Source organism: Bos taurus, chromosome 22 (assembly GCF_002263795.3).
Source record: "Bos taurus isolate L1 Dominette 01449 registration number 42190680 breed Hereford chromosome 22, ARS-UCD2.0, whole genome shotgun sequence".
NCBI classification, from domain to species: domain Eukaryota; kingdom Metazoa; phylum Chordata; class Mammalia; order Artiodactyla; family Bovidae; genus Bos; species Bos taurus.
In genome coordinates this window covers 60,304,156-60,318,071 of record NC_037349.1, presented here as the reverse complement: position 1 = coordinate 60,318,071, position 13,916 = coordinate 60,304,156, and the positions used below count along the sequence as shown (strand labels likewise).

Here is a 13,916-nt window from a genome sequence, read left to right as displayed (position 1 = left end):
AATTACTTTTTTAAAAAAGACTGTGACAATCTATGCTCAAAAAATGTTGAGTTACTTCAGGAATTATTTAAGAACTTCACAGAAGCGCCCTGCCTGGATTCTTCTGAGCTTCTCAGATCTATATGTGGCATTTAATTAATTTGGGGAAATTCTTGGCCCTTATCTTCATTTTTGACCGTCTTTCTCTTCCCCTCCTGGGACTTCGGCAAACATGTGCTCTGCCGCGTGATACTGTCCTGAAGACCTCAGGGGCCCCGCTTCATTCTGTTTTTCATGCTTTGTCTGTTTGTGTTTCAGTCTGAATAATTTCTAATGACTTATCTCCATGTTCATGGTTCTTTGCTCTGTCCACAGTCTGCTAGTGAACCACGATCTCTCGCATTTCCCTGTGGTTGTTCTATAGTTTGGGTGGTGTCAGTGATGGTGGAGGAGGGGCCTCTGAAGACCCTCTCTTCCGTAAAAGCAATGAAGATGCTCAGAGCCTATTTTTTTCAGAACTGAAAATTGACCAAAGGCTTGTAGCCATCCAGAAGCGTTCGTTCAGGAAAAAATGGTGAGTTGCAGTAAGGACAGCAAGGCTTGTGGCATTTCAAAATGTGCTATTCCCATCCTTCTATCCCCACCTAAGCAGGGACCTTGAAAACCAGCACACACATTCATGGTGAAACCCAGCAGCCTGGGCAGAAGAGGGCTGTGTGTGTGTGAGGCCCTCCGTCGTGTCCGAGTCTTTCTGACCGCGTGGACTCTAGCCCGCCAGACTGCTCTGTCCATGGGATTCTCCAGGCAGGAATTCTGGAGTGGGTAGCCATTCCCTTCTCTGGGGGATCTATCTGACGCAGGGATTGAACCCAGGTCTCCTGCATTGCAGGCAAGTTCTCTACTATGTGAGCCACTAGGGAAGCCCAAAAGGGGCCGGGAAAGGACTGGAGTCCTTCAGAGCCCCATCCCCGAGGGCAGCACCCTTTTTCCTGCCTGGGGTTTCCTGGAGGACCCCACTCACAAGGCCAGCCTTGTTGGCCGTTACTCAGGTTGCCCAGTGGAAGCGGCCTTCCCCCCGGGGGCATTTGCTGTGAACCTTCAGAGCCTGCTATTGAACACAGTGGCTGCCTCACAGGTGGGGGACAGTTCGGTGCAAACAGTAGGGTAACCCAAACGCTCGGGAAGAAAAGCTAGAGAAAGGAGGGACATAGAAGGCTTTGAAAAGTTGCTGACATTTTCCTGAGAAGCTGGAGGCCACACGCCGGGTCGGGCGGTGCTTGGGGAGACCTCAGGGCATGCACACTCAGGCACGTCATGCCAGACGGTCAGAGGCCGCGGTCAGAGACAGGGTCTTGAGGCCAGCAGAGGCCAGTGGCCTCGGCAAGAGGGTGAGGCGGGCGCCCGCCTCCCCGTGGGACGTCTCCACCGCTTCCCCTGTGGTGCCCACCCTTTCCTGCTGGATTCTCTGGCGTGTTAATCATGGTTATTTTAAAGTTCCTCTGTGTTAACTTCAGCATCCGGACCATTGTTGCAGCTGGCTTTGCTGAGTGTTTCCTCTTGCGGTACATCTTTATTGTGTTGTTTGTGTGTTTAAATTTTTGACTGAATGCTGAGCCTTCTGCGTAAACAAATCACAACAGCGGGCCCTGCACGACGCGTTTATACCAGTGAAGGGTTTCCTCTTGTTCCGGGAGAGCCTCGGTGTGGGGCTGGCTCTCTGATACGTGGCGTATAGTAGGGTTTCCTTTTTCTTTTCTTTTATCCAAAGTGGAATTTTTTTTGTTAAGGGTAAGATTATTTGGTTTGCGTTTTATATTAATTATTGACAGATAACAAGTCACACATTGAGTGGTTTTAAGCAGTGACCACGTGTGACTGCGCAGTGGCCATGGGGCTGCACTGGTCACAACTCGGCCCCTGCCCTGGCCTCTCACGGCCACAGTCCTGTTCTGAGCCCACCAGGCTGCTGGGCTGAGGCTTCTCAGCTCCGCACTGTGGGGCTGTCCCCAGAAGGCAGCTCATGACCCCAGGTGGGTGACCCCAGGTGGGTGGGCTCCGAGTCTGTGGGTGAGTTGAGGGCTCTGGACCGGGACCACGACCTCGGCCTCCCTGGAGCCTGCTGCCTCTCGTCCGGCCGCCGCTACGTGTCAGGGTTTGGGGGTCACGCCAAGGCTGAGCGAAGGGCCTCGGGACCCTGAGGACCCTCTCAGAGGCCGCAATGCCTGATTCCTGCAACCTTGTGTGAGCTCTTCTCTTCTGCCCTCTCCTGCCCTCCTCTCCTCCAGCCACCACGCCTGCCCCCCTATTTCCTTAGATCCCCCCGTCCCCTCCTCCTCTGCTGCCCCCCAGCACCCACATCCTGAGCAGACACGGGGCCCTGGGGTCAGCTCTGCGCTCTCCAGCGCCCCTGTCACGGCATCCTGGGGCCCTCGTCTCTGTGCTGAGCCCCCGTTTCCTCTACTGCCTTCAGCTTGGGGCTTGTCTTGGGCATTGGACTCCTTGTTTTGAAGGAATTTTAATTTATAATATTTGTGTGCGTGGGGACTTGCCTGTTTCATAATTTATTCTTTTTTATGAGAAGTTCATTTACCTTTTTAAGCAGCTTAAACTTACATGTTTAAATTCTTTTATCAACTGGAAATTTGAACACTGGGTGAATATTTGATAATGTTAAGTAATCCATTTTTTTGTTTGTTTTTTTTCTTGGTATGCAGTGCTGCTGGTTCTGTTTAGAAAAATAGAAGTCCTTATTTGTTAGAGAAATACTGAAGTGTGTGCATGTGGGGTGGCCTGCTGTAGGGGCCTGGGGAACAGAGGGTGGGTGCCAGAGACAGAGCAGGATCTCCCCTCGTTTACCATCCGATGCTCAGTGACGACTGGCTTTTAAAAGTATTATACACTTATAGTATTCAATATATTTTAATATTATTGTGATATCTGGGTTTATTTAATATTATTTTAATACAGTAACACATTTTTGAGCATTATTTTACTAGCATGTGAGATGAGTGCAGTTGTGCGGTAGTTTGAGCATTCTTTGGCGTTGCCTTTCTTTGGGATTGGAGTGAAAACTGACCTTTTCCAGTCCTGTGGCCACTGCTGAGTTTTCCAAATTTGCTGGCATATTGAGTGCAGCACTTTTACAGCATCATCTTTCAGGATTTGGAATAGCTCAACTGGAATTCCATCACCTCCACTAGCTTTGTTCGTAGTGATGCTTTCTAAGGCCCACTTGACTTCACATTCCAGGATGTCTGGCTCTAGGTGAGTTATCACACCATTGTGATTATCTGGGTCTTGAAGATCTTTTTTGTACAGTTCTTCTGTGTATTCTTGCCACCTCTTCTTAATATCTTCTGCTTCTGTTAGGTCCATACCATTTCTGTCCTTTATTGAGCCCATGTTTGCATGAAATGTTCCCTTGCAAAGAGTTGACTCACTGGAAAAGACTCTGATGCTGGGAGGGATTGGGGGCAAGAGGAGAAGGGGACGACAGAGGATGAGATGGCTGGATGGCATCACTGACTCGATGGACGTGAATTTGAGTGAACTCTGGGAGTTGGTGATGGACAGGGAGGCCTGGCGTGCTGCGATTCATGGGGTTGCAAAGAGTTGGACACGACTAAGTGACTGAACTGAACTGAAGTGAACACATTTTTACATAATAAAAAGTTTTTAGAAGTCCCGTATCACAGTGTCCCATCACGTGAATCTGCAGTGCCTCCTGGTTTGCTGACAGCCTTTCTGAGCTTACACTTCCTTGCACGTTTGGAGTTTGGTTTGCAGGCTTATTTGAGCCGAAGGTTTGATTGTGGCCTTTCTTTGTTTCTCTGTTTCCTCGTCTCATTGCTGAGCATGTTCGTGGTGGCCTACACCTGCCCCGGTACAGGCCCGTCCCGCACTGCCCAGCCATGGCCTGGGGTTCCAGGGCCTGGAGCCTGGGCGTCTGGGCTGAAGGCAAGTTCAAGCAGACTGAGAACCATGGCCTGACGTAGGATCCTCAGGATTTGCACCGCAGCTGCTTGTTCCGGAGGAGCCCTGGGCTCTGGGGCTGAAGCTGGCCTCCGCCCAGCCCTGCCCAGGGCTGTGGCTTCAGCCTCCCCAGCCTGCCTGCCCGTCTGCTGTCGGGTGTTCGTGTCTTGGCTGTGCGCTCGGCCTGGCCCCGTGGTTGTCCCCTCCGCGTGTTTGGAGCAGAGAGGCGTGCTCAGCGCCCTCCCCTGCCCCCCGACCTCATCACGCGCTGTCCCCGCCCTTCCCTGCCCCTTCCGGATCACGGCCTGTGAGCAGGCCTGCACAGTGGGGACGTTTTACTTCCATGTTGGGCAGAGCGTGTTTTATTCAGTGCTTTGCCCAAAAGACGGTTGGGAAGCGTCCTTAGGGAGAAGATGGCCACTCCCCTGCGAGCCCCTGGCCACTGCAGCTGTCTGTTTTCTGTCTGCTGGGATCTGAGCCTCATGAGGCCAGCACCTTCCGCACACCCCCACCCCTTCCCGGGGGACCCCGCCCCTCCCCGGCCTGGCTGCTTCTCAGGCCTGCTTGTCACATAGCACTGTCCACATTCCTCTCTGACCTGGGGCCGCCGCGAGCCCGCTGTGGACTCTGTCGTGTGTCCCCCAAGCCCGGGTCCCTGTGTGGCCGCTGGTCCGGGTGCCGTCGTCTGCTCTTTCTGCAGCCCCTGCGCCAGGCCAGCCCTCGCTGTTCTCAGGCAGAGGTGGGCTGGAGTCCCTGACCCGGGAGGGCCCAAGGGAACTGGGGACACAGCCTCCCCGCGAGGAGCAGGACGCAAGTGCCTGCCCCGCCCAATGTGGCGTCCCTGTGCCAAGGCCTGCCGGGGGTTGGGGGCTGTTGAGGGCCCCCCGCCTGGGTGAGGGAGAGGAGGGGCTGGCCGGGTAGCGTGGCCTCAGCCTGCCGTGACCCTGGGAGGCCCTCGGCGTGTGCACCGGCCATTCTCTTTGCTCCCTCAGGAGGCTGAGGGCAGCTGCCCCCCCAGACCTAGGACGCTGGGTTCCCATGCTGCTCCCTTCAGATCCCTGGCCCCAGACGCAGGGGTTTTGCTCAGCAGGAGGAGGACGTCGGGCGTGATTTGGTGGCATGTGTGTGCAGTGCTTCCATCCCGTGAGCCCGGGGGTCCCATCTGCCCAGACACGATTCCTGCCCACCCACACCGCCCCGTGGCTTTGAGCTTTGGGTCGCGCTGAAGCCCCTCTGTCTCTGCGTTGTCATGGGGTCTGGTCACCCTCCTGTCTGTGGAGCCTGTGGGCACCTGGCCGGTGCTGGGAACATACTTGCCCATGTTGGTGCCCCAGGGTCCTCCCTGGATGGCAGGTGGTGGCCTGGCACGGTGTGGGCTTCGGCTCCTAAGTCGCCAACAGCTGACTGGGTTCTGCTCTCCCCACAGGCCAGGGAGCTGGAGAGCCAGGAGGAAGAGCTGAGATGCCGCGACGCCTTCTACAAGGAGCAGCTGGGGCGCCTGGAGAGGCAGGTGGGTCCCTCGGGTCCAGGGAACCCGCCCCCGCGGTCTGCTCTGGGAGGAGGCCTTGGGTCCAGTAGCCTCCTGTGGTTGCTGATTCTCCTGGGGCCGGCGATCAGCGGCCTGCCCTGCTCTCCTGAGGGTGGGTCTCTGAAGTGAACGAGATGCGGAGACACAGCACCCGCCCCTTCCAGGCCTGCAGCAACCCTCGAAAAGCCAGTTGTGACTTGCTCACTGTCTGGGGGCTCAGAGAACGCCTGAGGGCGTGGCGGGGGCAGGGGGCGGTGAGCGTGTGGCTCTCCCTGTGCCTGAGCCCAGGGCCAGGCCCCCTGCCTGCCGTCCCCGTGCATCCTGGAGGCTCCGTCACGGTTTGCAGCTTCGAGGCTGGCGGTGTCTCGTGGGCTTGACTGCAGCCTGTTCCGTGGAGCCAGGCCGTGGGGCAGGAGGGCGCTGCCTGCTCCATGGCTGCCCTCCGGTACCCTCGGTGTCGGGGACGCCAGCGTGCGAGGGGTGCAGGCAGCGGGCCACCCTCCTCTGCTGCGTCCTCAGCATCCCGTCCCCCTGCCCCATGTCTTTGGTCACGTCCAGACTCCCTACTTGTGCTGAGGGGCCCTTCTTCTAAGTGGGGTGTGCCTGCCCAGTCGTGGGCAGTTACTGAAAGTGTCCAGGAGACCCGTGGAGATGCGTAGACACCAGTCCTCCGCACAGCAGGAGCTGGGGCTGGGGGAGGCGGAGGGGCTGGTGTGGGCCGGGCACCTTTTCTGGGGACAGCTCTGTTTCTGTAACGGAGGCTATTGCTGTTGTGTTTTTATTTAAACTGGGCCTCGTTTGTTGAAGGCTCAGACCTTGACATCCTCAGCTTCTGTGCACAGGGCTTCAGGGACTGGCTGTGTCAAGCTCCTCTTTTTCCTCCATCTCCTCTTAGCTCAGGTACTGACGGTGGAAACCTGTTTAGGGGCATTGGAACCACAGCTGGTCCTCCTGGACTCCCAGTAGCTGGGAGCTGGTGTGGGCGGCACGAAGGTCAGGCTCTTGCCCTGAGGACACCGTCTGACCCGCTGTGTGCTCGGCGGTGTCGGGCAGGAGAAACCGGGGAGCCGCGGAACGCGGCCCTGGTTCTGGGGAGCGGACTTCGTGACCCCTGTGTCCTCACCGGTCACTCTGCAGGACGGCTCGGCCTGTGTGGCACGTGGTGGCAAGTGTGGGAGGCGTGTGAGGCTGCTGCAGCAGCCCTGTGTGAAGGGCCCCCATCCCGCACAGACAGTCTCCTGTGAGCATGCCCCCTCGGGAAAGGCCCAGGTCTCCCTGCTCGTTCCTCTCCCGGCCTCTGGGTCCCCTTGCCCCATCCAGCCCCGCGTGTCCTGGTGGTGGAACCTACTCCTCCTCTGCTTCCTGCGTCCTCATCTGTCACCCACAGGAGGGGCGTTGGCCCTGATGGTCTCCTGGCCTGGTGGCCAGCCCCCTGTCCCCGTCCACGGTTCTCACGGCCTTGTCTGCCCTGTGCCTCCTCGCCCAGCCCTGGACATCACCTGCTCGGGCCTGGTGTGTTCTTCCCTCTCCCTTCTCCTGGCCCAGCTCCGTCCCCCGGCCCTTGCCCTGGCTTCTGCCCCGACGTGGTCGATTTGCCCTGCTGAGTGCCAGGTTAGGACACTGTTCTTACACGTCACGGCACCAGCCCTGCAGGACCCAGAGCAGAGAGGGGGCGGGAAGGGCCGTCTGTGGACGGCAGGCCCCGCGCAGGTCCCTGCAGAGAGCAGGCTGCCCCACCTCTGTCAGCAGCAGCTCAGGCCTACCTCCAGACAGGACGTGGGGCCGGGCGGGCTCCGCTCCCACAGCAGGCAGCGGGCCGGTGCTGTCCGAGGGTCACTTGGGGCTGTGTGGTCTGCAGGGACACTGGGGCTCCAGGGGGCATCTTACCCAGAGCCGTTCTGAGTAAACCCGAGTGTCTGCAGGGGTCTCGGAGGTCTCAGAGTCACAGGGTTCTGGCTTCTCAGCTCAAGCAGAGGGAGGTTGGCTTATTCACCCGAGTGAGAATCTCACATCATACGTGAGGTGCTTTGGGATGTACGGAGTTCCGGCCTGTCCCGCCTCTGGGAGGACTGTCCCCGTGGACCCTGTGGGCCTGGCTTCCTGCCGTCCTCCCAGGAGCAGCACAGGCCGTCCCGCCTCCTGTTCAGAGGGCCACACCTGGCAAGCGTTGAGCACGTGCTGTCGGCCTCCGACGAGAACGCCAGGTGCCCGTTACGTGAACACGACATGGCGGCACCTGGCTGTTGGTTCCCAGCTCGCGGCGTCGCCTGAACACTGCTCCATCCCTGTGGGTGCCAGGGACACATGTTGGTTGTTGGAGAAGCTGGTGGACGGTGCTGCCTGCGACCCTAGAGACACCCCTTCTGTCAGGTTCCCACCAGCCCTGGACCCAGAAGCCGTGTTGCAGGCCTTGGTCGGGGGGCTTGGGAGGGGCCCTGGAGCTCAACCATGGGGACGCAGCAACCGGTGCTCGGGGCTGGTGGGGGTAGTGAGCCGGACTGTCAGGACCATGGACTGTGTGAGGCGGCAGGTCTCCTCCAGACCCTGGAATCTCACCTTGGAGGTCTTCCGTCCTATCAGTGGTGCCCTGAACACGCCCCCCCACGGTGAGCACATGACCTTGAGCACGTGACCTTGAGCACACGGGTGGGTAGCGCTATCCAGGGTGCTCCCACCCTGTCCTGTGACCACCCTACCCCAGGAGAGGCCTCCTGGAAGACACACCCGCTTCACATAGAAGTTCTCACAGCAGACTCCAGTTGAGGCAATGCCGTTTCTTCTAGATGACTCTCAGATGTGTTAACCATGGAAGGAAGAATGAGAACTGTGAGGAAAGTCAGAAAAAACCTGCATCAGTAGAATTTAAAGAGGGAAAGCAGGCAAGTGACTCAACAGATGGAGGAGTTGAGCAGAAAGCAGAGAGTGGGTTTAAATGGAATCTGAGAGGCATCTGAGGGGTTTTGAAAGGGAAACATGCAGATTACGAAGATTTTAAGTTGCTGGGCTGTGAATGATTAACTGCTGGCTGAGATTCTGAGGCCAAAATCGTGCCTCTGTTGAAATGAGAAAAACGACAGTGATGTTCGAAATGCCTCAGTTTTCAAAAAGAAGCTCAAGAAGGATAAATCAGAAACTAACAAGATTTTTACCTACAAGCAAGGAGTGGGAATGGGCTCGGAAGACAGGGAGGGTAAGGGACGTCCCTGAGTATATTTTTTATAAGTAGTTTGACATTTGAATCATGTTGCTATTTTTCTTATTCAAAAAATTACATCAACAGAAATGGGATTAAAAATTAATAGAAGCAGAAATAAATGAACCCAGCTGTCTGTCAGGCAGATAGCAGCCTGCAGAGAGGGAGCCCCCGGGGGGGGATGGCCAAGTTCCCCTCCCCTGCTCCCCGCCAGGGGCAGCCGGGAGCCCTGGATACGTTGCGAGCCCCCGAGGACTGAGAGGAGGAGCAGCAGCGGGCTGGCCTGTGTGCGCACACACCCTCCCAGGGACGACGTCTCAGGCCCAAGCTCATGGCAGACGGCCACCCAGGCGGGCTCCTGCTCCTCCAGGTTAAGAGGGAGCCCCTAGCAACACTGGAGGTTGGGGGGTAGCCCCCAACATGTGGCCCCAAGAAGTGTTCTTCATCCCTGGGGCTCAGAGACTCGTTTCTTCCTGTGAGACCCCACGTGGGTCAGCAGCGCACCGGGGAATCCGGCCCCAGCAGGACCATGGGGCAGCCAGGGGCACTGACCCAGGAGGAGCGCTTCGCCCTGTGGACCAGAGAGAGGGTCCTTGCTCCCACACAGACCATCCGTGAGCCGCTGGGCAACAGGGCCCCTGCTGCCTGTAGGCCAGAGATGCCGTCCCATCTGGAACACTGGGGCCTGCCCTGCCGGAGAAGCCCCAGCAAGCGGCCGGCGGGGAGCACTTTCTGCCCCAGGGTCTCAGAGGACCCAGGCGGGTGCAGACGTGCAGTCAAGGCTCTGTCTCCAGATGCTGAGCAGATTGCAGAGGAAACCCGAGGGAAGCTACGCCTGCCCTCACAATCGTGAGATCTGGAAACTAGAGGCAGGCCTTGAAAGCAGGCAGGGAGGACTGGTGTTCTGGCACTGATGCGGTGGGTAACGGAGCCCTGTCTCCCCTGAGGCCAGAAGGGAGCGGTCTGTTACCAAGTCCTGAAAGAAAACTCAACCGTGAGCGCTGCACCCGCCCAAGCTACCTTTCAGGAACGAGCAGGAAATGCCATTCTCAGGTCACAGAGAGCTGGGAGACGGTGCGGCTGCCCAGCCTACCTGTAAAGAGTGGCAAAGTAAGTTCTTGAAACGGAGAACACGATAAAAGAAATAATTTGGGAACATGAATAAGAAAGAAAGAACAGAGTAAATTAAAAATGCAGATAAATACAAGATTATCTTTTGTCACAGCAATTTTTGAAATCATACTTGATTGCTATAAAAGGTAACAAGTTATGATGTGAGACAAATGCATCTATATCTATATCTATATATGCATATACAGTCTGCATATCCAAGCTGACTGTAGACAGGGACGAAGGAATGTAAGTGAAGTAAGGCTTTCAGACCTCACCCTGGGTGGTTGAGCATTAATAGCAGCAGGTTGTACATTACACGTGTGTTATGATATTACACAGCGCAGCCGCTGAGAAAGTCAGATTAAGCAGTAACTCAGACACACTATTAATAAGTCAGATGTTTAACCCACAGGAAGAAAGAAGAGAGAAACAGGAGGAACAGAGAGAACAAACAGAAAATATGTAATGAAACGGTAGACTGAAGCTCTGGCTGTCAGTAGTCATCCCAAAGGTAAGTGGTCTAAATAAAGCAGTGAACGTGGAGGTTGGCAGGACCTCTCTCACACACGTATACATGCACGCACAGAGCTGCACTGTCTGTGAGAGACTCAAGTACAGTGCCAGACGAAAAGGAAAAGGCTGAGGCAAGATATATAAGCATTGAGCCGGAAAACCATGGGGCAGCCATTAGTATCAGATACAGCGCTTCAGAGCAGAGAAAATCACTAGACGCAAGGGGGGCGTTACCTGACGACAGGGTTCGTCCACCAGGAGGGCATCGCGGCCCTCGGTGAGCCTGCACCAGAGAAGGGCGGCTTCACCTCGGTGGAGCAGAAGCCGACGGGGCAGAAGCAAGCAGTCTCAAACAGGAGTCTGAGTCCTTAACACCCTCCTCTCAGCAACAGATGGAAAATCAGCCAGGATATAAAGGGTCCAAATGGCATATAATCCAACAACAGCAGAATTCAAATGTTTTCAAGCACCTTTGAGACCAAGATAGTCTGTATCGTGGGCCATAATACTAACCATAGCAAATTTGAAAGACTCGAAACCAGCATATCAAAATATATGGGCTACAGCCTAAGCAGAGTTGAATGGGAAATGTATAGCAGCAAACCCATAAATTAGAAAAGTTTCAAAATCTCAAAAAATTAGGAAAAGAACAGCAAAATAAACCCCAAGCAAGTATAAGGAAGGAAATAATAAAAGATAGCAAAAAATATAATCATGACAGGAAAACACCAGAGGGAATTAATGGAACGGAGTCCTGGTTCTTGGGGGAAAATTGGTGAAATCGACAGCCTCTAGCAGGGACAATGAAGGGGTAGCGAAAACACGAGCCCCTCAGCAGCGACGCGGGCTGTGTCCCCACGGACACCACGGCCACTGGGACGGAAGGGAGGAACTCCGCCTCGTGCTTGTAGAGCCTGTGATGGAGAAGAAATGGGCCAGTTCTCGGAAAACCACAGACTGCTAAAATGCAGCCCAGATGAGGTTGATACACAGAGTAGTCCTATAACCTCTGAAGAAATGGACTTCATGACTATAAGACTCCAGGAGAAGAAATCTCCAGGTCAAATGGTTTCTCTGGAGATCTCTACAAAGAAGAATTACGACCAATTCTACACAATCTCTTCTAGAAAACAGACACTCAGGGAAACTTCCCAGCTCATTTCATGAGGCCGTATTTGTCAGACAAGCAGTGTTACCAAACCAAAGACAAGGGAAAACTACAGAGCAATGTCTCTCATGAAATTAGACACAAAGTTGTGTCTAACCGAATTCAGCAGTGTATGAAAAGAATTATACACCATGTGTGTGTATATCACAGTATACAAAGTGGGGTTTATTCTGGGTGTGCACTAGGTCAATGCCTGAAAATCAATGAAATATGTCATATCTAACAATCTAAGGGAAAAATCATAAGATCATATTAATTGATCCAGAGAAGTATTTGAGAAAAATCAGCTCTATTCACGATAAAAACCCTTAGAAAATCAGGAGTGGGAGAGAACTGCCGTAACTAGTTAAAGAGCGTGAGACGAGAGACAGAGACAAGTCCCCAGACCCTCAGCTGGCACCAGAGACAAAGGTGAGGCTGGATGTCCATCCCCGCGTGGGCACAGCGGGGCTGGCACCAGGCAGGCACCAGCCTCTGGGGGAGACAAGGAAGAGAAAACGAAGGCTGTAGGTCAGAAGAGAAGGAACGAGACGGTCCCTGCTTTCAGGTGACCTGAACATCTTCATGGATGACCAGAGGAGCCCAAAAGAAGAAAAGAAAATCCTGAAACGAATGAAGGCATTAGCAAGGTCACCGGATGCAAGATCCACACACAAGAATCCGCTGCATTACAGACTGCTGTGTGCCAGCAACATCTGGGTCCTGAGATTAAAGCCAGCAAAAGCAAGATCTGTAAGCAGACCTCATCAGAATCAAAACTCTGGTGCTGTGGAAGACCCTGTGAGGAGGATGAAAAGAGGAGCTACAGACGGGGGAAAACATTTGCAAAGCACACACCAAACACAGGGCTGTGATCTAGAATATAGAAGATACTCTGACAGCACTCCCCAAAGTTAAATATATAAAACCCAACAATCCAATTAGAAAGATCCACCACAGGGATATACAGATGACAGACGAGCACATGAGAAGAGTTTCCCCATTAGCTGTTAGATATGCAGATTGGACCTGCAGTTGGCACTGCGTACCTGTCGGGGCAGCGGACACCTTTCCTTGTGACATGCTGAGGGGTGTGCAGAGCATGGCGAGGCCACGCACGTCCACACGGCACACGGGAGCTGGCCTGAGAGTGGTCCCCTGAGCCGGTGTAGACGCCTTGTGTGCACGACACTGTGTGTGTGACATGCTGAGGAGCGTGTAGAACGCAGCAAGGCCACGCGTGTCCACATGGCACACGGGAGCTGGCCTGAGAGTGGCCCCCCGAGCCGGTGTAGATGCCTTGTGTACACGACACAGTGGGCGATGACAGACAAGGGTTGTAACATGGTGGATCTTGAAAAGAAAATCTAAGCCCAAACTGACACAAACAGCTCCAGAAACAGGAGGAAAGGACAGGAAAGCTGTCTTTACAGAAGAACCACTGATAAATGTGGAAGGAACGATGGACTGTCCCCCGCTCACTGCGGTTGTAGCGAGAATTACTTCAGGCAAAAGCTGCGACTTCCACGTTGGGAGGGAGTGTTCCAGCACCCCTCCTCAGCTCACGTGCTTGCTGTCGAGGGGGCGGTGTGTGGCCGAGGTTCTACGTTCTACACGGCACATCACCCCTAAACTGAGAGGCGTCCGGTGTCTGCCAGGCAGGGCCACGGGCTCTGTGAGCCGGGGGCTCATGAGAAACAGGTCCCCTCTGCTCCCTGAGGTCGGGAGTTTCCTGTGGGCGTGAAGGGTCCCGGCTGCGGTAGAAATCCAGTGTTTATCTAGAATATCAGCGTTCCTCCGCTCTCGGGGGACGTGGCTGAAGTGTTGGGAGGTGAAGTGCCCTGGTGACTAAAGCAGCTCAAGTGGCTTCAGGCGGAGAGAGCGGGTGAGTGGGTGGACAGGCGGGGCCCCGAGCCCTGCCCTCCTCTGCCCCGCCTTGGGCAAACGGCCCCCAGCCCCTGCGGGCGGCTGCCACGTGCTGCTTGGGCTGGAAACGGTCTTTCTGGGTCTATCTTGTTTCTCATGTATTTATTCGCTCTCGAGCTTTCAAGTTGCTCAGACCCCTTGTGGACCCATGTGCCGGCTGCCGGGCCCTCAGGCACAGCCCAGCAGCATGGGCCCACGCCTGTCCCACTTAGGAGCTCCTACTGGCTTGCCATCTCCGCGTCTTTGGACTTTATTTGTGGATATGAAAATAGGGACCTTTTAAAAAGTACCCTTCAGCAGCACCCACATGTTAGGCTTCCACGAGGACTGGTTGGATTTCCTGGGTGCTGTGACATTTCCACGCACCAGGGTCTCACGTGTGCTCTGCGCCCGCACCACGGAGCTCCTGTCTCGGCTCGTGTCCGTTCACGCGTGTGCTCCGCGCCCGCACCGCGGAGCTCCCACCTCGGCTCATGTCCGTGTGCAAAAGGAGCTGAGCCCTCGCTTGCACCTGTTGCTGTGTGTGTCCAGGTCTCCCACAGAGG

At 55.2% G+C, this 13,916-nt stretch overlaps 1 protein-coding gene across 4 annotated transcripts in view; it reads left to right on the top strand.

The window, feature by feature from the left end:
* The window catches only part of CHCHD6 (coiled-coil-helix-coiled-coil-helix domain containing 6), a 104,238-nt gene that overhangs the window by 74,974 nt on the left and 15,348 nt on the right, over nt 1–13,916 (top strand). For all 4 annotated transcript variants that reach the window (XR_009492293.1, NM_001076402.2, XM_059879860.1 and 1 more), the window contains 1 exon segment: nt 5,378–5,461. Coding sequence is in view for 3 of the 4 variants with exons in the window: in NM_001076402.2 (NP_001069870.1) it covers nt 5,378–5,461 (84 nt within the window). In the remaining variant the exon portion in view is untranslated.